Source organism: Eumetopias jubatus, unplaced genomic scaffold (assembly GCF_037043125.1).
Source record: "Eumetopias jubatus isolate StellerSeaLion01/CBP00866 unplaced genomic scaffold, mEumJub1_p1.0 scaffold_5, whole genome shotgun sequence".
Taxonomy (NCBI): domain Eukaryota; kingdom Metazoa; phylum Chordata; class Mammalia; order Carnivora; family Otariidae; genus Eumetopias; species Eumetopias jubatus.
Genome location: NW_028274811.1, coordinates 52923332 through 52946217, shown reverse-complemented (window position 1 = coordinate 52946217; position 22886 = coordinate 52923332). Strand labels below are relative to the sequence as shown.

The 22886-nt window shown below is 42.4% G+C and overlaps 1 protein-coding gene and 1 pseudogene across 1 annotated transcript; one reads left to right on the top strand and one right to left on the bottom strand.

Annotated features, from left to right (window-relative positions):
• Nucleotides 1-215: 215 nt before the first annotated feature.
• Nucleotides 216-22495, bottom strand: MARVELD2 (MARVEL domain containing 2). Its single transcript, XM_028089667.1, has 7 exons — nt 22434-22495; nt 17231-18394; nt 14830-14865; nt 6571-6719; nt 6171-6342; nt 2297-2347; nt 216-386 (listed from the first exon to the last, which is right to left on the bottom strand). Exons 2-7 carry the CDS (start codon nt 18377-18379, stop codon nt 264-266), a joined length of 1680 nt encoding a protein of 559 aa, XP_027945468.1. The 5' UTR covers nt 18380-18394; nt 22434-22495; the 3' UTR covers nt 216-263.
• Nucleotides 531-1212, top strand: LOC114198279 (AP-4 complex subunit sigma-1 pseudogene; annotated as a pseudogene).
• Nucleotides 22496-22886: the final 391 nt, after the last annotated feature.

The window sequence follows — 22886 nt, the reverse complement described above, 5'->3', positions numbered from 1 at the left end:
AACTACTTTTACCTCTAACAGGATAAATATAAAGTGGACACAGATGGACACAGCATTTCTTCCGTTCTGAGTAAAGGTCCATGGTAAGTTTGAATTTGTTTTGAAATGTCTGAAGTAAAGTCATACTATCAAAGCATGGCATCCCAGCTAAACCAACTACACGCTGATGCAGAGAGCACATACTTCTCTATCACAGACTAGCATGGAAAAGACGGTAAATAAATATTAAGTTTAATATAAAAAAAGTGGTTTCAAATAAGGTTTTAAGAATAACCTTGTACATTCCAATTCATCACTTTATCATATTCTTGAATTCTTTGCTTTATGTGAGAAAGTTTATTCTTCAGATAATCGCAGCGTTCTTTTTTTTCCAGAAATGTGGGATCCTGGAGGAGAAACACAACGAATATTTTAGCTTCCAGTTTCCTCAGTGAAGAACACAGAAACATATTATCACCCGGAAAATGACCCTTCATAGCAGATTTCCTGCAGCAGATTTTAAAATCTTCCTAAGAAGAATAGGTCGCCAGAACCGCAGGCAGGACTATCGCCCCCAGAGCTGCACAGGTTCTAATTACAGGCACCCTTTGACATAACTTTTGAACTATCTGGAAAAATATTGCCCAGAAAAAAAATGATAAAATTTTTCCTCATGGTGAATAAATAAGGACAGACCCGACTTGCTAAATACTATGAACATGTGGAGATCAATAAGCGTACAGTTCTGGAAACGGAAGTCCTAAAGAGCTGTCTCTTCCGATCCAATGAACAATGTTCTTTCATTGAATTTAAGGATTTTAAGCTGGTATGTCGGCGGTATGCAGCTCTCCTCATTGTGGTTGGAGTTAATGACACTGAGAATGAGATGGCCATTTATGAATTCATCCATAACTTTGTGGAAGTGTTAGATGAGTACTTCAGCCGAGTGACTGAATTAGATATAATGTTTAATTTGGATAAAGTGCACATCATTTTGGATGAGATGGTGTTAAATGGCTGCATTGTGGAAACGAATCGGGCAAGAATTCTTGCCCCTCTACTCATTCTTGATAAAATGTCAGAAAGCTGAATGATGGAAGGCTCTGCCAGACAACATCAACCTGTAGAAGTGAGAATACCATGGAATACCTCTCAACATCTGTAGCCCAAAAAATGTAGAAGACTGCACATTGCAAAATGGGGTGTCCTTCCAAAGACATTTTAAATAGGTGTTTTCCACATTTCCTAAATGGAAAACAAAGCTTTATTTTTAAATATGGTATTCAAAGAAATATTTTCTCTGAACTAAGAGACAGTTTTGTTTTCTAACCATAAGCATTTTTTCCCCACTTGTTCAAATTTTGTTGAGTTCTGAAGGTAACTGTTTTGTTCTCTGCTTTCCTATGCACATTTAATTCAGGATTAGCAGCATGGGAAGACCTGTGACAATTATCAGCCAATAAAATTTTATTTTTTTTTTAAAGATTTTATTTATTTATTTGAGAGAGAGAGAATGAGAGATAGAAAGCACGAGAGGGAAGAGGGTCAGAGGGAGAAGCAGACTCCCCGCCGAGCAGGGAGCCCGATGCGGGACTCGATCCCGGGACTCCAGGATCATGACCTGAGCCGAAGGCAGTCGCTTAACCAACTGAGCCACCCAGGCGCCCCAGCCAATAAAATTTTAAACACACATAGTACTTTGAATGTTTTCTGAATGCTTGTTTTCCTTAAAATGATTTAGAAAGTCAAAACTTTACAAAATTGTGTACCTAATAAAAATTGAGAATTAAATTTTATTTGCCAGTTTCAAAAAAAAAAAATCTTCCTAAGAAGAATAACAGCTCTTTACATTTTTAAAGACGATTTTATTTTTTAGAATACTAAAAGTTCACAGCAAAATTGGGAAATACAGAGAGCTAAAACAACTTTAACTTTAGTAGTTTAAAATATACCAAAGAGCAAATAATAAGTATAGAATGGATTAATAAAAGCTCCCTCCAGCCTCTACTGATCTGTGCAATTATGGATGGAGTGAAAAATGTAAAATAACTTAATTTTTTTGAAGGAAATGTCAGTGAAAAGTTCTATATTGGCGCTCATTTCTCTAGGTTGCTAAAGCCCAGGATGTAACAGAATGTGTTCAGGACAGAGAGGAGAAGAAAAGGCATTCAGGAGCCACTCATGTTCTCTAGTAAGTAGCATCTGAAGAAATATTAAAAAAAAGAGCTACTTTAGCTGAAAGAATCTGAGGTCTGTCAGCTGTTACCACTGTACCTGCATGAGAATATACTTCGAAGAAGAAAATGGGTTTACTCACATTCTTTTTTTTCTTAAACTCTTCATGGATTCTTGAAATTCTCTCATGTTCCTAAAAATAACATATTGTACACTTTAATTAAAACACCTGCCTTTACTCAAATCATAGCTCAAGAATATCTAAGTACACTGGGAATTAGAACAGAAAATAATTTTTATCTAGACTATAATTAAAGTATTCACACACTAAAATTCGATTAACTGGACAAAGATTAGAGGGCTTACTACCTGCCACACTCACTGGGATTTGGGGGTGAACACGAGAGAAAGGCCTCCGCCTGCATGAAACCAGCACCGAGTCCCAGGGCCACTGCATATCAGCTGTGTGACCGTGGGCAAGCCGTGTATCCCAGGACTCCGCTCTCTTACCAGCAACCCCAAGTACCTCATAAAGTTATGAGAAGGTTCACATATTTGAAATGATCCTTGTAAAGTGCTTGGTATGCAATCACCACATTACACACTGGGATTAAGAGGTTGAGACTATGCCACTTTCAAAAATAACTAAATAAGGTTCCTTTTAACTAAGAACATATTTATAATAAACATGAAATTTGTTAATGGACTGAACAGTCTGTCCAAAGGGAACAGATTACTAAGCCAATTTATCCATGTAAAACCTGTGCTTTAGAGTTGTCAGACACTGTAAACCAAAGACATAAAATATAAAACATGTTTGTAGTTCTAAAAGCCTCCCCTGAGAACATTTCTCATCACCCACCCACATTCTTTTCATGACATATTTTAATTCTTCTGTGCCTTTCACATGAGTTTCATTTGTGCTTTGATCGTTTGCCAGCATCAAGGTGACTGGCTAAATTCAGTTGTCACCTGTCTGAAGAGGGTCTGGACTGGAGGAAACTAGCTGCCCAGGGCCAGTGGTGCAGTGATGGAGATGCAGGCAGAAATAAGAACAGCAAAACCTATCCTAGAGGCTGTCAGAAAAATGGAATTTAAGACACTGAGGACCGGACAGATTATTTTGAGCAATATTCCTATTTTATAGGCTTAGAAAAGTCATGTGATTAATTTTTCAAGGGCACACAAGTAGGTCTTTGAGAGAACCTATACCTCCAAACCAGCCCACTGGGCTCTGGAACACCGCCCTGGGGACCTGCCAGGAAATGGACGGGCCTTCCCTCAGATTCCCGTCCATGGCAAAGCTCAGCCTGTGCCCGAGAAGTTAACTTTTGTGATACAATTAATATTTCTACTTTAGATAGGGACTTGAGGAGACATGGAGATTAACTGTGGCCTTGTCATTTGGCTACTTACTTACCATGCTGTGTACAAACCACAGGAAATGATTATTGTTGATATTGTACAGAAATATCACAGGAGGACCCAGTCTCAGCCCCCAGTATAATCAGGCCCTTCTCACCCATCAGTTGCAGACCCACATGGCTGAGCCCTTGCCCATCCACACAAAGCCCATAAACCAGAGCCCACTGGGTCCAGGCTCAAAAGACTACAGGATTGGACTGTCAGCATCCTGTCTGTCAACCAGCTTGCTCTTCCCAGCCTGTGCCCATCCAGTCTCCTGGGGCCTGCTCGATCCTTCCCGCGCTCCTTCAAGGACCTATAAATTTGGGCGACCTTCTTGGACCTGTGGACCCTGTTTGTCTTTCAAATGGTACTAAGTGACCCTTGACCTGCAATATTTGCTGGATTTTTCCTGCTTCCTGGTACTGGCATCTCATAGGAAACACCACTCCTTTGCTCCAGGGATGGGAAATTGTTACTGCTCTAGATATTTTGGCTTAGAGAGCTCATAATTATAACTGATTTAAATGTACACTTAAAAAAGTCTGTAGTCAAAACAAAGATGCCCAGGCAATATGGATCACAGGAGCAGAATGCGTATATAAAACGTGTGTGTTAGTTATATACTACAGGAGCCTGCTTGACATTTGTTAAAAATGCTGTGAGTTTTAAAAATTTGAATTATAGGGGGCACCTGGGTGGCTCAGTCAGTTAAGCGTCTGCTTTCGGCTCAGGTCATGATCCCAGGGTCCTGGGATCGAGCCCTGCGTTGGGCTCCCCGCTCCATGGGAAGCCTGCTTCTCCCTCTCCCCCTGCTTGTGCTCTCGTTCTGTGTCAAATAAATAAAAATTTTTATTAAAACATTTTTTTATTTTTAAAGATTTTATTTATTTATTTGACAGAGAGAGACACAGCGAGAGAGGGAACACAAGCAGGGGGAGTGGGAGAGGGAGAAGCAGGCCCCCCGCGGAGCAGGGAGCCCGATGCGGGGCTCGATCCCAGGACCCTGGGATTATGACCTGAGCCGAAGGCAGATGCCCAACGACTGAGCCACCCAGGTGCCCCAATATAAATGAACCTTAAAAACATTATGGAAAGGGGCGCCTGGGTGGCTCAGTTGGTTAAGCGACTGCCTTCAGCTCAGTTCCTGATCCTGGGGTCCTGGGATCACGCCCCACATCTGGCTCCTTGCTCAGCAGGGAGCCTGCTTCTCCCTCTCCCTCTGCTTGCCATTCTGCCTGCTTGTGCTCTCTCTGTGTCAAATAAATAAATAAAAATTCTTTAAAAAAAAAGTTATGGAAAGCCAAACATAAAAAGCCACATAGTATATCATTCCATTTATATGAAGTGTTCAAAATGAGCAAATCCATAGAGACAAAAAGTACATTAGTAGCTGTCAGTGGTTGGAGAGGGGCAGGGATGGGGACTATGTGCTGATGGGTATGGGGTTTCTTTCTGGAGTGATGAAAATGCTCTGGAATTAGGGAGTGGTAATGGTTATACAACTTTGTGAATGTACTAAAACCCTATGAACTGTTCAATCTGAATTTTATGGTATGTGAATCGTGTCTCAATAAAAAATGTACAAAAAAAGGGGGGGCGCCTGGGTGGCTCAGTTGGTTAAGCGATTGCCTTCGACTCAGGTCATGATCCCAGGGTCCTGGGATCGAGTCCCACATCGGGCTCCCCCTGCTCTGCGGGGAGCCTGCTTCTCCCTCTGCCTCTGCCTGCCACTCCCCCTGCTTGTGCTCTCTCTCTCTCTCTGTCGAATAAATAAATAAAATCTTTAAAAAAAAAAAAAAAAAAGGATCCTGGAGTCCCGGGATCGAGTCCCGCATCAGGCTCCCTGCTCAGCGGGGAGTCTGCTTCTCCCTCTGACCCTCCCCCCTCATGCTCGCTCTATCTCATTCTCTCTCTCAAATAAGTAAAATCTTAAAAAAAAAATAAAAAATGTACATCTGATAAAAAATGCCACGGATTATCAGGGCATCCTGATTTCAGAAATATTAAAATGCGACCCCCACCCCCAGCCTTAAACTCCAGAACATTACAGAAAGCAACTGAGTCCCTGGTGACTGCTGTGAGCTCTTCCCTGGCTCCCTCTGTCACAATCACGGTTATCAGTCTGATGTGTGTGCCCAGCAGCTCAGATCTCTCTGTCCTTATGCACTGTGCTCTTTGGACCTGGGGTGCTACCTACTTGGCTGTTACTTACCACTGGAGAATCTGGAGAATGCATGACCCCTGGTTGCTCCCCTACACCCTGCCCACCCTTTTGTGAATAAATCTTTTTCCAATTATCCTAGTTTGAGTGTGCCATCAGTCTCCTTTGGGGCCCTGATGGACTCAGGATGTAACTTAGGCAAATTTGTATTCACTTAAGTAAGAAAATAAAATGATTGTTTTATAACTGTTTAATAATTGAGGGCAAAAGACACGAAACTATATAATGTGAACTGTAATCCTGACTAGTGCCCTTGAAGATCTCAAATGACTTTCCTAGACACAGACAGCAAATGCACATGGTTATTACACCCTCCCCACATTTACGTGAAGGTCAGATCTTATCCTTCCTTTTTCAGGGCTCCTCCTAGGCAGCTGCAGGCACTGACCTGTTGGTTTTCTGAACAACGTGGCAATCTGCTCATCACTGCATCCAGCTCATCAAACTTCCTCAAGACGGCCTGGACTTCTGCAGAGAGCTCTTTGTACTCTGAAAACTGGTCTTGGAACACAGCTTTATAGCGTTCTCGTTCATCTTCTGTCTGAATCACAGGGTATTTTCTGATGGAAAAAATTAACCAATGTTGTGACTTTTTCACCGAAAATAGGCTGAAGGGAAAATCAGCCTAGCTTATTCCTCACTGACCATGCTGTATCTTCAATTCAGTATACTACCTCTCCAGGAATAAACAACTGTTTAAATATAAATGTTATTAAGCAGAGAAAATGAAATGCCCAAACGGGATCTCTCCATTTCTAGCTTGAAGAAGGATTTAAGCAGACACTCACGCTACATAGTCGGGCATCACGATAGGCTTAGGAATGTGGCCTGGGGGGATGTGCCCACTCAGAAGTTCAGGCTTCATTTTTGTTGGTCTCAATTCTTTGAAATTAACTTCTTGGTCTCTCTGTCTGTCACCACCGGTGGCCATATCACACTACAGTTTGGGAGAAAAAGAGGATTTATTTGTAAACAGAGGCAGAGGAAGAGGGGGAAAAAACCCCATGAATTTATCTTAGAAAAAAATAGTGGGGAGAAGCAGGAGGAAGAAAAGTAGAAGCAGCAATTAACATTTCACTTGAGAATTACATGTTTTATAGTCATAAAATTGTTCTGAATGTCTTTGTAATAGCTAAGGGGAACCACACTGAGGTATAGGAAGGAGTACATGACAGGTAAAACAATCGTGTATATGTCAAATGTGGATGATGAAATGCTGAATGTGAGGTCTTAAGTACTTTATTTAGGATTTATGACCCAACTAGCTATAAAAGAATACAAAATGTAGGGTGCCTGGGTGGCTCAGTTGGTTAAGCGTCTGCCTTTGGCTCAGGTCATGATCTCAGGGTCCTGGGACCAAGCCCTGCATCGGGCTCCCTGCTCAGCGGGGAGCCTGCTTCTCCCTCTGCCCCTTCCCCAGCTTGTGATTTCTCTCTCTCTCTCTCTCTAATAAATAAAATCTTTAAAAAAAGAATACAAAATGTAGTTCAAAATAAGAAATTCAAGGGAAAAAATGGAACAAGGCTACTTAAATGGAAAGAGAAAAAAATGTCACGGGGAACTTGAGATGAATCAACCACAAGCAGCCACTGAGTAGGTCAGAAAGGGAGACGAGCTACATTGTTTTCATTACCTGAAAAGGAAAGCAAGCAAACACAGGGGAAAAGTGGTGGAGGCCTTTCAGCTGTCCAAGAGTTCTGAGCCTGTGGTTCCCTGGTTTAAGTCACCCTGGTTTCTCAACTGGAAAGTTCTTAGAAGTGTTTTTAGCAAAAAATGGTACATTCAAAAGTGGAGAAGTAGCACAAGATGAAATGGCCCGGAGAGGAAGTAGCGGGGCACAGGCCTCCCAGCTCTAAAATACTAATGCACAGGAAGCAGGACTGTCAATGCCCAGGGAAACCCACTCTGGAATGGGCAGGCTCACACGGAAGTGCAGCACTGGGGAAAGACTCTTCAGGGGCCCCAAGGGGCAGTGCCCAGAACACCAACCACACTGGTGAGGCAGGTGGATGCCGGGAGAGGGGTTTCCATTTTACACGGGAACCAGTTAGGTTCAGAGAGATTAAGTAAATTTTCTAGGGCCTCACAGCTGGGAAGTGGAAAAGCCATGATTAAAACCCAGAATTTTCCGGGGCATCTGGGTGGCTCAGTCTGTTAAATGTTTGACTCCTGATCACAGCTCAGGTCTTGATCTCAGGGTTATGAGCTCAAGCCCTGCCTTGGGCTCCACGATGGGCATGGAGCCTACTTAAAACAAACAGGGGCGTCTGGGTGGCTCAGTTGGTTGAGTCTGCCTTCAGCTTGGGTCGTGATTTTGGGGTCCTGGAATTGAGCCCTACATCAGGCTCCCTGCTCAGCGGGGAGTCTGCTTCTCCCTCTGCTGCTCCCCCCTGCTCGTGCTCTCTCTCAAAAAAACAAACAAAACAACAACAGAACTTTTTGGCTTATTGATGCTTTAAATGAGTAACACAAGGAAGGTTTACTTAAATGCATACTGTTCAATCCTAAAGTGCCCTGCAATTCTGGCAGCTCCCTAGAAATGGTTGCTTTCTCATTAGAGCAGTAAGCCCCCGCCCCCGCGCTCCACTGGCCCCTTGGGACTTCAGCACACACTTGCTGAATTAAACTTCTTGAACTAAACTGAGAGCAGCTTAGGAGGGCTCCCACTTGGCTGAAAACAAATGACATATTTTAAAACCTTGCTCTTTAGCTTGCCAGGCAGAGCTTTAAAATCCTTTTGTTTCCCGATTTCCCTATCTCTGAGGCTGCCTCTGAGGTTTGGTTTAAGATTAGCTCATCCTAAAAACCACAAGCTTTTAACTCCACAAACAGCACAGCCCACACATTAGCCGCATCAGCTGGTGAGGCAGCTAAGCAGCCCTGGGGGAGGGTTCTAAAGAGAAGCACGGCCCATGGCACCCAGGCCACTGGGTCCCAAACAGCAAGAATGCAAGTGAGGAGCAGGAAACCCCGAGGAAAGGAGATTAAACTGGAGTATTTCAGGGAACACCTTCTGAGGTTAGTATTTATTCTCCTTTATCTCCACTATTTAAGATGCCATTTCTTCAAACTAAGGAATTCTTACCTGTTTGATCTTGATAATGAATCACAGTATTAAAAAGAGGGGACGGGGGACCCCTGGGTGGCTCAGTCAGTTAAGCACCTGCCTTCGGCTCAGGTCATGATTCTGGAGTCCTGGGATAGAGCCCCGCATCGGGCTCCCTGCTTAGCGGGGAGTCTGCTTCTCTCTCCCTCTGCCTTGCAGCTCCTCCCACTTGTACTCTCTCTCTTAAATAAATAAATAAAATCTTAATAAAACAAAATAAGGGGAAACTTTTTTGGCTTAAATAAATGTTTTTCTATTTTATGGCATCCCTCTTTAGCTTCTAATTTTTAATTTTTTTTAGATTTTATTTATTTATTTGAGAGAGCGAGAAAGAGAGAGAGAGAGAGAGCACATGAGAGGGGGGAGGGTCAGAGGGAGAAGCAGACTCCCTGCCGAGCAGGGAGCCCAATGCGGGACTTGATCCCGGGATTCCAGGATCATGACCTGAGCCGAAGGCAGTCGCTCAACCAACTGAGCCACCCAGGCGCCCCTAATTTTTAATTTTTAAAAAGATTTTATTTATTTATTTGAGAGAGAGAGAGAGAGAGAGCATGGGGGGGAGGGTCAGAGAGAGAAGCAAATTCCCTGCTGAGCAGGGAGTCCGATGCGGGATTCGATCCTGGGACTCCAGAATCATGACCTGAGCCAAAGACAGTCGCTTAACTGAGCCATCCAGGCACCCTAGCTTCTAGATATTTAACAATCCATTTGCCACACAGCTGGCTGAGGGATATGCTATGGAGCATGTTCACCCTTCAGAGCTTAACGGCAGCTCCAGGCTCAGATTTCCGGGTTAAAATCATAAATTCTGCCCAGGTAGAATTTCTTCCCCTAGGTCAAGTTTTTCAAGCAGGAACTATTCATTTTCCTTATTTGCCCATCCCTAATTCCAAGATTCACTTTTTAATTTAAAAAGGGAGCTTTAAGAAGTCAGAATATTTTCAGAGACTATTTCATCTGCTTTAAATTTTTCTGTTTTTATGCTCTTAACACTTTCTTCCACTGTATTTGGGTGAACCTCACTGATCATCAATTCAGAAAACCTTACTGAGAGAAAAAAAATCTGAAAGTACACATAAGACAAAGAATCAAAACCTCGTTAGGTTCTTATCAGAAGGATGAGTTGGGCTCCAGCCGTGGGACACACAACTCTCAAAACAGTATTCCTGGGCACCTGCGTGGCTCAGTTGGTTAAGCGACTGTCTTCGGCTCAGGTCATGATCCTGGAGACTCAGGATCGAGTGCCGCGTCGGGCTCCCTGCTCAGCAGGGAGTCTGCTTCTCCCTCTGACCCTCCCCCCTCTCATGCTTTCTCTCTCTCTCATTCTCTCAAATAAATAAATAAAATCTTTAAAAAAAAAAACAACAGTATTCCTGACTACAAACAGAGGGCCCCAGATTTCATACGACCTTTCTTTGCTTCTAGCGAGAAATGAGTCTCGTCAGCAAATATCAGAAAAGTTTTATTGTGAGGCAAGAGAAAGTAATTAAACAACGGGGTAAGTAATGCTATGGTTATAATTACTAAGCTTTTGAAATTAAAAAATGCACTGATGAGGAGGGTGCGGGATGGGCATAATGGGTGAATGTGTATGTGAGGTCCCCTTCCAGTTAACTTATTCAAGTTAAGAGGATTAAAGGCACAGCATAAGGAATACAGCCAATGTAATAGTGTTGTTTGGCGATACATGGCAGCTACACTTGAGGTGAGCATAGCATAACGTATAGAGAAGTTCAATCACCATGTTGTACACCTGAAACTAAAAACATCGTGTGTCAACTAACTTCAATTAAAAAAATGCTTTAGATAAAAACACTGAATATGCTAAGTTAGAAGTAGTGTGCATTTGTCCAAATGCTGAGCCTCTCTCCCTCTGCATTGATGGAGAGGCCTCGATCCCAAACCCACACCACCACCTTCAATGTTCAGATTGGATTCTGACTTTCCTAGCTTGGAAAAAAATCTGTCCAGCACTTAGGGATTTATTAGAATTTGTTTCTATCTCTGTTTGATCTTACTTTATGTCTGTATATTTCTTTTTAAAAATGATCTTATTTGTTCTTCAAAAAGTGTATTTGTTAAAATATAAAGTAAGAAGTTACAGCCCAGTAAATAGTTCCAAACAAGGGACAGGAAACTTAAGTTCAGAGAGGGTAAGTAACTTCCTCGGAATCACAGAGCTAGTAGTAATCCAATTCAGATTTACCTGATTCCAAACTTCATTTTGTCTTCATCATACTACACTGCCTCTCCTATGGTAGGCTGCCAATTCCTCCCTACTAAGAACTGGGAAGGAAGCAGGTGAAAAACCAATGAGAAACTGGAGAGCCAACCTTTTCTAAAAGGTTCCTAGTAGGTAAGTCCAATAGAGATTCCCCAATTAAGTCACAAGGTTCCGTCACAGAGGTCTGCCTCTAGAATACACCTAAATGTTGATCCACTGTGATTCACCTCCCAGGGAAAGAGCCCTGTGAAAGGGTGCCCTTTGCATTCAGCTCCCTTATCTTGAAAAGACTGTAAATTAAAGGGATTGGTATGATTTTCAAAGCAGCCCTAGGAATAGGGTTTCTAACTCCATGAAGGTTATTCCTGACTATTCCAGGATCTCTTGGGAGCTGGGACCCTGCAACACACCCTGGACATGCTGGTACCAGTCTTCCAGAGCAGCCTGAAAGAGGTACCCTAGCACTTGCTGGCAGATCTCCCTAATGCTGTCCTACCTATGGAGTCTGCCTCAGCCACATTCTCACCAAACAATGATACTGAGCACCCTAGCATTCGGGGCAAATTCCCCAGTTCACCCAGGCCTTTCAGGCTGACTCCATTCTGCACTTATTTTAGGACTCTCACCAGGCTGTGATGCAGCCATGATGGTCATTCCTGGCCAGGGTGGGGTTCACAAGTTTCCCAGTCAGTCCCTCTGAGGGAGCAGGATTTATGAAGGGTTAAGGCAGTACTGGCAATCTGGAATAAGAGTACTGGCAATGATCCGGCCAAACAACCCTGACTCCCAACTGGGAAGAGTGCTTTATTCATTTGGTCAAGGTTGCTAACATTGGTAGGCAGCCCACAGGGTAAGTTAGGGAGGCTGCACTTAAATCTCAAAGGACCAGTGTTATTAATTATTTAATTATTAATTATTTAAACATCAGTTCTATGTTGCTTATGTCAATTTTATTTGAAGTATTTAATTTGTTAAAAACTTAAAAAATTTTTAATAGGTAATATATACACATGATATATAATTCAAAAGCCCAACAGGGTACAGAATGAAAAGTAAGTCTCCCTCTCCCCCTGTCTTCCCACAGTTAGGCACTGGCCTTCCTAAAGGCAACTACTATCTACCTATCTATCCATCTATCTATATAACAGTTTAAAAGTGAGCATCCATTTCGCTTACTCTGATTGTGAGTACCCCTGAGTTAACTGAAATGCACATCCTGAAAGCAATAATAAATAAATATTTAAAACTAAAGCACAAGGGAATTAGGAAGTTAAAACAAAGTACAATAAAAGCAAAAAAAAAAAAATCCACAGGTACACAGTCATGTGTGACTAATTCTATGAACAATGTTTCACGTGCATAGGTTTGTAGCTCTAGGTCCACCCTGCCCTGTGAAAGAGGAACTTCAATATTCTGTAGACCAACCAATGCCAGCCTCATTTATCCCATGCCTGGTTAGTCAGGGCTGCTCAAGCATCTCATGATTTCTAAAGATTTATGGATCCTGGCAAGGTGCAACTGCCAACTGCAATTCAGATGACTCAACGTACATGTCAGAAGTAATTTAAGACAACTGACCCATTAAGAACCGTGGCTAATTACAGATCCCAACTGCTTTGACCAATTAACAATGCTGAATTTGAGACATTATCATCCATAAATTGATTTCCCCAGGAGATAGCAGAGAACACAAATCTCTCTCTCCTTTTTTTTTTTTTTTGAGAAACACAAATCTTTAAGCAAGTTTAGTTTTATAGTTCTTGCTCACTCTCTCACACATACTAACACTTTAGGGTTTTCTTTTTCATTAGATTTGTAAGCCCTTGGGAAATGTAGATGATGTACCTTGTAGTATTCATATCACTAGCCCACAATCTAATTGGGACATGTTTGTTCAATGAATGAATGATGACACTGATGTATTAATCACAATCCCTTGAACAAAGTGTCATTTGACCACTTCATAAATCCCTTACTTTACCAGGAGCAAAAAATTTTCATACTGTATTTGTGTTATAGAGAATAAAGTTAAAAAAAAAAAAACCCTATAAAAGGTATTTTCAAAATGCATGCACTTAAAGGACTTGTATAAATTAGCAACTCAAAAGGTAGACAGGATACAAACAGTTAACAGGGAAGGAAAAGCAAACATAATATGTGAAAAATGCTCAATCTCACTCTTTATAAGAAAAATACAAATTATAACTACCTTAGGTATCATTTTTTACCTATCAGGTTGACAGATGTCAAGAATTTTCCTAACACTGTGTTGGTCAAGGTGCTCCTGGGAGTGGAAATTGGTAAAACTTCTATTGGGCAATTTGGCAGTCAAAATAAATATATATGTTCATACAATGCAGTACTATAGCTATAAAAGAGAATGCAGAAGTTCTTTATGTACTAATAAATAAATATCTTAGAAATGTATTGTTGAGAGAAAAAATAAGGGACATAACAGTGTGTATGGTACGCCAACACTTGCGTGAAAAGGGAGTAAAGTGTGTGTGTGTGTGTGTGTGTGTGTGTGTGTGTACATGTACATTACATATACAGATAATATAAACACACGTCTGAAAGGAAACAAATGGCACTGCTAACAGTGGTTCCTTCCAAGCGGGAGAGCTGGGAGGCTGAGGCATGAAGTGTGAGAGAAGACTTTGTATTAGAGACCCTCTGAATTTGAACCAAGTAAATACACTCCCTTTTCAAAGAAACAAATCCAAAGGTTGAATTCTCAACTTCTTGCTTAGAAATAATGCCCAATACCTTAAAAAAAGGACTTTGCAATAAGGTAAAATTATGATTATTAAAATATATTAGTTTTTTTTTCAAGATTTTATTTATTTATTTGACAGAGAGAGAGAGAGAGAGAGAGAGAGAGAGAGAGAGAACGAGAGCACAAGCAGGGGGAGCAGCAGAGGGAGAGGGAGAGGCAGGCTCCCTGCTGAGCTGGTAGCCCGATGCGGGGCTCAATCCCAGGACCCTGGGATCATGAACTGAGCTGAAGGCAGATGCTTAACTGACTGAGCCATCCAGGCATCCCAAATATATTAGGTTTTTACATATATGTAAATAATTATAACATCTCATTTAATCCTCTTGGCAAATATGTGAAGTAGAAATCAATTATTTTTTTTAAAGATGTAAAAAAAATTTTTTTTAGGAATCAATTATTATTATTCCAATGTTACAGATGAAGAAATCAAGGCATAGAAAGGTAAATACCTTGACTACTGCCATGATGTTAGTCAATTCTGCCATAGGAATTTTCTTTCTGCCACAACAAAATTTAGCATCTGAAAGCAAGGTGAGAAGGACAGAAAAGAACAGCAAAGAACTTTAAAAAGACTAAAGAAAGTTTGAGAGAAACCCCTTGACTTAAAAAAATTTAACTCTATTTTTTAAATTAAATTTTTAAATTAAATTTTAAATATAAGGAGAACCAGCTGTTCACTTGCATAATCTCTTAACTAACAAAATGAAAAGAAGCTATAAAAACTATAGAACTGATAGTTTTGCCCAGTATACACCATATCATGTCTAATTTGGTCCTTTCATTATGAGAAAAAAAGCTAAAAGTTGAACTGGATATTCAGTCAGGAACTCAATGTAACAGATACACTTTCACAGACAGATGATCTACTCTGTAGGTAAACAGAGAGGAGAGAAAGTATTGAACAATCTAGACATAAAATACAATGTGAACTTTATTCTTACCATTTTCCTTTTGGATGGCAAAGATGGCTCACTTATCTAGAACAAAAAAAGAGTTAAAATGATTTTTCAGAGGGGTGTGAGGCTACTTTGTAAATATTTTCATCCATTTGCATTTATAGCCCTATCTTAATTTCACAGACATTGATTCTCTACTTGACAGATGTTCCTCCTCCTCATCTGGGCAACATTCGATGGGCTAGCGGAGAAGCAGAGGATGTGGGTTAACTGTAACTCCCTGTCCGTCAGTCAGGAACACACAGCAGGGCTGGAGGTACAGACATGATGGAGACCATTAGGTAATTGCTTTGAATTACCTAGAGATTTTTATTTATTCTTGGCTCCCATTACCTTGTGCAATTAAATAATGTGAAACAGTTACAGTTATAAAATTAACAGAAAAAACCCACAGGCCATTATAGCCTCTAACTTTTAAGAAGTTACAGCAACATACAAACTGGCACAACCTCCTACATGAGAGCTAATGCAAGTCTAATCAATCATTATAAAAAGTCTTATGGAGGGCGCCTGGGTGGCTCAGTCTGTTAAGTGTCTGCCTTTGGCTCAGGTCACGATCCCAGGGTCCTGGGATCCAGCCCCACATCAAGCTCCCTGCTCGCAGGGAAGCCTGCTTCTCCCTCTCCTCCCCGCTTGTGCTCTCTCTCTCTCTCTCAAATAAATAAATAAAATCTTTGGAAAAAAAGTCTTATGGAAACAAGTTTTGAGAAAGGAGAAAGAAATGAATGTATTATGTCGGTAATTAAAGTCATACTCATGCGCAATTTTGAAATGACATTAAGAAGTCTTTTGTTATTAGACTTACAAAAAATCATGCGTGTGTGTATTTCATATCTGCACTTCACATTGATTAAAATTTGAAATTATTTTGTATACACAGATGTAAATTTAAGAAATGTGCTTAATGTGCTGAGATAAATTTTTAGAAATAACTTGAATCTATGTTCTAGTAAGTTCTAGTAAGATTAATATATTTTGTCATGAGAGAGTATGGATCACAATGAAACATGTTGAGGTTCTTTGTGTAACACATAAGGTACCTGTTACAAAATTAGTCAAGTTTTTTGTTGTTATGTGTAAGATTCCTACAAAAGATTAAACACAAAATATATAGGTGAGTAAATAAATAGGTTACTGAGTAAATAAGGGCAGGACTTCATTTTTACCTACAGTTTTGCCCATATATATAGTATCTGCAATTATACAGTATCTAGGAAATCTTCGAAAAGTGGGAAAAGAGGGCGCCGGGGTGGCTCAGTAGGTTAAGCGTCTGCCTTCGGCTCAGGTCATGATCCCGGGGTCCTGGGATCAAGTCCCACATAGGGCTCCCTGCTCAGCGGGGCGTCTGCTTCTTTCTCTACCCTTCCCCAGGCTCATACTTTCTCTGTATCTCACTCTCTCTCTCAAATAAAATATAAAAAAGAAAAGAAAAGAAAAACGCATAATAAGTTGACTCAAAATCAAGAAAAAATTATTAAGACATTGTTGATAGCATAGGAAATTCTACTACACACTTCTCCTTAGAAGAAAACAAAATAACTTATTTCAGGGTATAATGAAGCTAAAGGAACATACTCTTAACATTTTTACTACTGTTCAAATAAAATAGTTTTAAATATGGCTTTTATATAAGCTTATCCTCCAGGTATCATTATTAGTAATAATAATTCTCCTTCTCCCCCTCCTCCTTCTTCTTATATTTAATTAGTTAAATCCTAGAAATAAAAACAAGTGCCAGGCTCCCATTCTAATCTGGGAACACACATCTTCCCAAAATAAGAATGAAACATCAAAATGCCTGGGCAAGTTTTCAGAGAGTATGTTCATTACAACCCAGCCTCTCAATACTTAAAAAAAACCAAACATGGTTCACTCTATTCTTACTTGACTTTATTTAAGTCCCTGGAAGAAAGCACTGCTCGTCACAAAATGTATGTGAGCACTTTCCTCCTATAACCAAAAACTTTTGTTCTTTATTAAGCTTTACCACACAAAGAATCAACCCTGTTCTCAAACTTACTTTAATGAGGAGATATTTATTATATTGAAAGTGGTATTATTCTCTGTTGCGGAAATTTGGTAGCTGTGTCTTCCCCTTAAGCATCACAGACACAGCGCAGCTACCAAACTATAGACTGTCTTCCATATCTGGTGCCCACTCGCAATGCTATGCATCGGTGACACACCAGAGTGGGTTATCCCACCAAAAGCAGATCAGACACTGAGCTAGGACTTTCGAATTTCAGATCATTTAAGAAACAAAAATGGCTTTTATAAAATCTTTGTTTCGACAACTACACATATTTAACAAGGGAGAAAATAACAGGAAAAAAATGAAGGACGGTAAATGAATGAAGGATGAATGAAGCATGGTGCAATTCCTTACCTCCTGTTGTTCCATGTACTCCCTATGTCTCCGAGCTGCCTCGTGCCTCCATAACTTTAGGCAAACCAAAGCACTAATGAGATAAACAATCATGGTGACAAACAGGAAGATCATCGCTGCTATCTGTCCTCCTTCCACCCGGCAGAACACTGCATTCATCGGCGTATTAAACAAAGGATAGTAGCAGAGTCCACCTCGGTTGGTATCATTCACATAGACTATGGCCGCAGCCATATACAAAATAAACAAGGCAACGTTAATTCCAAATTCAGTTAGAGGCCACCAATTAGAATCCAAAAGAATGGTCCGATAATACATGGACATGCCGAGAACCAGAATAATAACGGTGGCGATCCAAGCTAATCCAGCAACCACGAGTACAAAAGGGGTTTTGGGGCCACTGTAATAATAGCCCCCATAGGTACTGCCCAGGCCACCAATACCTCCCATGCCATAGGGCTGTGAGTAGCCAAACAGGTTATACCACTCGCTGTCCTTGTAAATGTAAGCTGTGACACAAGCGAAGACACCAGCTCCCAAAAGCAGCTCCACCACACCCAGAATTCGCAGCAGGCCTGCCCACGACTTCATGTAGGCGTACCTCAGGTTATACTCTTCCACCTTCTCATTGTACGTTCGGGCTGTCTGGGTGTGTCGGCCTAGTGAGCCATAGGGGTCGTGGGGAAACATCGCCTCAGCCTCTTTTGGGGAATTAAAGGTTCCTTCTGACCCTCCGCAAGGATCTTTGTAGGAGTTGGGGGGTGAGCGGTGGTTTGGTCCTGCTGGAGAAGCTGGAGGCGAGCACTCCACTCCATCCGAGATGTATCTGATGTCAGACACCGGCTTATCCCATCCTGGGTCCTTTTTCTGCCCTCTGAAGAAGTTCTTCCAGGACTCAGGGACAAAGCGCCTTACAGGTTTGAGATCTGGTGCTATGGCTGGTTCCTCGGTGTCACTTGAGTAGAAGTCTGGGCCGAATGGTGGTTGTAATGGGAGAGGGGGTGGTGGCAAGGGATCAGCGCTCACGGCCAGCTCACTGTCGCGAAGAGTCTGGAGGGTGCCTATGGTGCCATCCTGATAGGGTGAGTCCCTTGGGAATTCATCATAGTGCCTGTCCCGATTCCTGGATCTTCCATCATTTGACGACATTTGTGACTTTTACACCTGTGGCCAAGATTAAAGTTATCACTTATGCCTAGTTAGTTATTCTTTCAATGATGCTGGGATTTTATTCACTTAATGGTAGATAATTGTATTTAGGAAACCAATATGGTCACGTCTAATTATCATGATACGTAAAAATCATAATATATTTTAAACATGTACAACATAATAGCCAGAGATAACATCATCATTCTATATGATTTTAAGGGCAATCAAAATTAAAATCTTAGTTCTGAATTAAAACATTTGTAAGTCTAATTTATCTATGAGCGCAGTAAACAAGTGTAGAAACCATGTAAGAAGCTAAATTTTAATCATACAGGATACTAACACATCCCAAGTAGAATCCTTTCCTCAAACACCCAAATCAAAATATTTAATAGTTTGAGCATACCAAAGTTTGATGAGCCAGCAAATACTCTTCATTTTCATTACCTCAAATCTCCTTTGGAATGGCTTGGGAGAAGCAGTCTGTTAAACACAGGGATTGAAGAGCCCCTTTTTTTCTCAAATCAGGGAAGTCAGTTTAGGGGAGTTGCTTCTTCCACTCTAAAATATTAATACTTGATACTCGATTTTAAAAATTGAATTCTCAGGGCGCCTGGGTGGCTCAGGTGGTTAAGCGTCTGCCTTCGGCTCAGGTCATGGTCCCAGGGTGCTGGGATCAAGCCCCGCGTCGGGCTCCCTGCTCAGCGGGAAGCCTGCTTCTCCCTCTCTCTCTGCTTCTCCCCCTCCCTCTGCTTCTCCCCCTGCTCATGTTCTCTCTCTCTGTATCTCTGTGTCTCGAATGAATAAAAAAAGAAAAATATCTTAAAAAAAAGGAAATGCATTTCTCTTAAAAAAATTTTTTTTGAATTCTCAGAGAAAAAAAATCACTGAAGGTTAAGATTCCCCAAAAGTAGAACACAGAGCAACTGTGTATATCATGTGTAGCACTCTTCTCAGAGTGGCCACCTAAAGGAGATTTGCCGTTGCGACACTCAGTATCTCAGAGGGGATTTGACCCACCTAAAAAATAAGGCAGAGAAAAAGCACTTTTACTAAACCTGTTGATTTCCTTCCTAAAATCAGTGACCTGGACATGTATACAAAAAGAAGGACACTACTCGCTAATGTAACTAACTACTAGGTTTAAGGCACAATGAATTTCTCCCTCGCATTGCTTATAAGCGAGTACTTACTGGAAACTCACTGGGCATATAGCACGTACTTGGCACTATGAAGGTCTCTAAGTTTAAATGGAGAATCCCACCTTTGTGGTGTTGAACTATTTAGAAACTCCTCAGGATTTGTTTTTTTTGTTTTAATTGAGAGAGAAAGGGAGAGCAGAGGGAGAGAATCTTAAGCAGGCTCCACGCCCAGTGGGGAGCCTAATGTGGGGCTCTATCTCACGACCTGAGATCATAACCTGAGCCAGATGCTTAACTGACTGAGCCACCCAAGTGCCCCCCTAAGGCTTTCATTTTGTAAAATGGAGACCTATCGTTCAACAAATTTACCAAACATCTGCCATGCACCAAGCATGCTAAAAGTGTTACTGAACAAAACCAACTGAAATCCCTGCGTTCGTGGAACTTAAGTCTCAGTGGGGGGATTACAGATGACAGATAAGGGAAGTGAAATACATCAGATGCTAAGGAACAAAGTTAAGAATGGTGATAAGGAGCACTTTGCCGGTCAGGTGTTACAATTTTAAATAGAATGACTGGGAAGTCTTCACAGAGAATGTGACATCTGAATATAGAAATGAAGCGGGTGAAGGAGGAAGCCAGACAGCTACCAGGGAAAGCGGTCCAGGCAGATGGAACAGCTAGTCAAAAGCCTTGAGGCAGGAGTGCCTGGCAAGTTCAAGAACTATTAAGTCATGGAGGCCAGTGGGGCAGCAGCAGAGTGAGTGAGAGGGTAAGCAGCAGAATTAAGTCTGTCTGAATCATTAGGGAGGGCCTTGAAAACCACTGGAAAGGATTTGGGCTTTTACTGGGAGTGAGATGAGAAGACAAGGGAGCATTCTGAGTAGAGCACTCACGGGATCTGACGTGTTTTAATGGGGTCACTCTGGATGCTATGTTGAGAGTACACTCCAGGAGACAAGGGAGACAACAGAGGCCACGGACTGAATCCAATGGACCACGGTGGTAGCAATGGAGATAGAAAGAAGTCAGATTCTTTAATACAGGGAATTAAAGGTTTTTATTATAGAAAATTTCAAACATAATAAAAAGTAAAAAGAATAGTATCATGAACCCTATGTACCCATCAACCGACTTCAATAATTATCAATTTATGACCAATTCTGTTTCATCTATCCCTCTTACTTATTCCTTCTGCCAAGAGATTCCTTTGAAGCAAATCTCAGACATCTGATAATTTCATATGCAACATTTCTCCACCCCTCCAAACTGGAGATAGCCCTGGGACAAGCAGCCTGAAGAGTCTGAGATAGCCATTAGAAATCCAGGTGGAGATGTCCAGGCGGAAATGCACACACAGAAGGTAGGTCTACCATAGACTAGATACTGTCACCCACGGAATGGGTGAAAATGGAGAGTTCTAAATTTCTGGGCCTTCTAATGGGGTACCCCAAGTTTAGAGAATTACTGTGCTAGTTCCAGCATGGTGCCCCGTGCAAAGTAGGAGCTCTATAAATGATAGCAATAAGCAGTTATTTTTGTCTCGGTCATTTATCTCATCTGTATCTAAAAACATTGTATTTTACTTTTTAAAAGACTTTATTTAAATTTAGTTGACAGAGAGACAGCGCACACGTAGGGGAAGGCGAAAGCCGAGAGGCAGAAGCAGGTTCCCTCAAACCCAGGACCCTGGGATCATGACCGGAGGTGAAGGCAGAGGCTTAACCGACTGAGCCACGCAGGCGCCCCTGTGTCTAAAAACATTTAAATTCTAGAAATGCACAGCACGACTACAGTTTTGAAATACACTTTCCTAACAAAAGTAGAAGCAAAAGCACAGAAATAACTTCAGCAAGTTTTATATAATTCAACATCCCGTTGCTTAACACATTGGTAAAAAAAAAAAGTGTGCGTCAATGTAATGGATTTACTTTATCTTCACCTGTGTAAAGTGGCTCATTTGAATTAGAACACCCTATCAATGTTTACATAACAAGAATTTTTAAATAAAAAGCAAAAAAAAAAAACAGATGTGGAGAATCATGGAATAACAAAATACGTGATTTTAGAAGGGAATGGTGAGCGGTAGACCACATCGTCGTTATCTGGTACCCCTCGTGTATCTTTGAGGGTGTCACCGAGAGCCCTCTTGGATTCAGCACGCTGAGGGAGAGTGGGGTCTTTGTTTTGGACAAGCCCCGGGACTCTGGCTCCATTCTGTAGGAACACACAGCTCTGAAAGCCATAGCGGTGGGAGGATAAATGGTTTCCCCCAAGAAAGTGACACGGGAACCTTTCTTGGTCGCCTTTACAAAAACAGAAGCCTCGCTTTAGCGAGCTTTAAAGTTTTGCTGGGCCCACGAGATGTTTCCGGGCTCCTTGGGAGCAGGGAAAGCCCCGAGGGTTTTAACCAACCCACGCGTGAGTGACAAGGGACACCGAGCATCTGCGCTGGGGTCGCTCCCGAGCCCGCCGCTCGGCGTCCCGTCACACCCATCTCTCTCAATCCTGCCCACCCAAGGGAGCGCTCGGTCTGCGCGGCCGACAGAAAACCCATTCTCGGTCCGTCGAGATGACGCCCCAAAGCGGCCGGAACTAGGTCCATGCGCGGGCCGGGCGCGCCTCACCGCGCACCTGTGTCCCCTGAGTGAAAGCGGGCTGGCTGAGCGGCCCTCCTGACGCGCAGGCCCCGCTCTCCCCGGGGCGCTCACCTCTTTCCGCGCCGCGGTCCGGCCTCGGCCGCAGGTTATGGCGGGGCCGAGTGGCGAGCGCCGCGGGTCGCGGCGCGCGCTTGGCGGGGCCCGGGGCCTCGCTTCCGCACCCGCGCACCTGCCGGGGGTGCCGCCGGGCCCCTCCCCGTCCGCCGCCGCCTCACATGCCCCCCCCCCACCCGCCCCGGGCCCACTCACCTGAGCGGTAGCCGGGAAAACCGCACACGCCGCCCACGGCACTGAAACCCGGCTCAGCTCCCGGGGCGGAGCCGAGCCAAGTTTGCCCCGCCCAGCTTTGTCAGGCCCGGACTCCCGCTCCGGGCCCGGGAGGGTCGGAGCCCGCCCCGCACCTCGGGGCTGCGGTTACAAACCCAGCTCCGCCCGCGCCACGGCGCGCGCACACAGCTTGGAAACGTAGTAAGAGGTATGATTAGTCCGCCGGGAGAGTTTTCATCGCAAGGTTGCCATTCTCTTCCCTATTTTTGAAAAGTTAACAACGGAAAAAGGAGACTCATGTATTATGCCCAATGATACCTGGCTGACAATACATGTTAGGAAATGGTAAAAGAAGAAACGAAAAGAAGTTCAACATTTTAATTTTGATATAAATTAAATACTTTCCAAAAAGCATCTAAAATAGTCCACTGTACA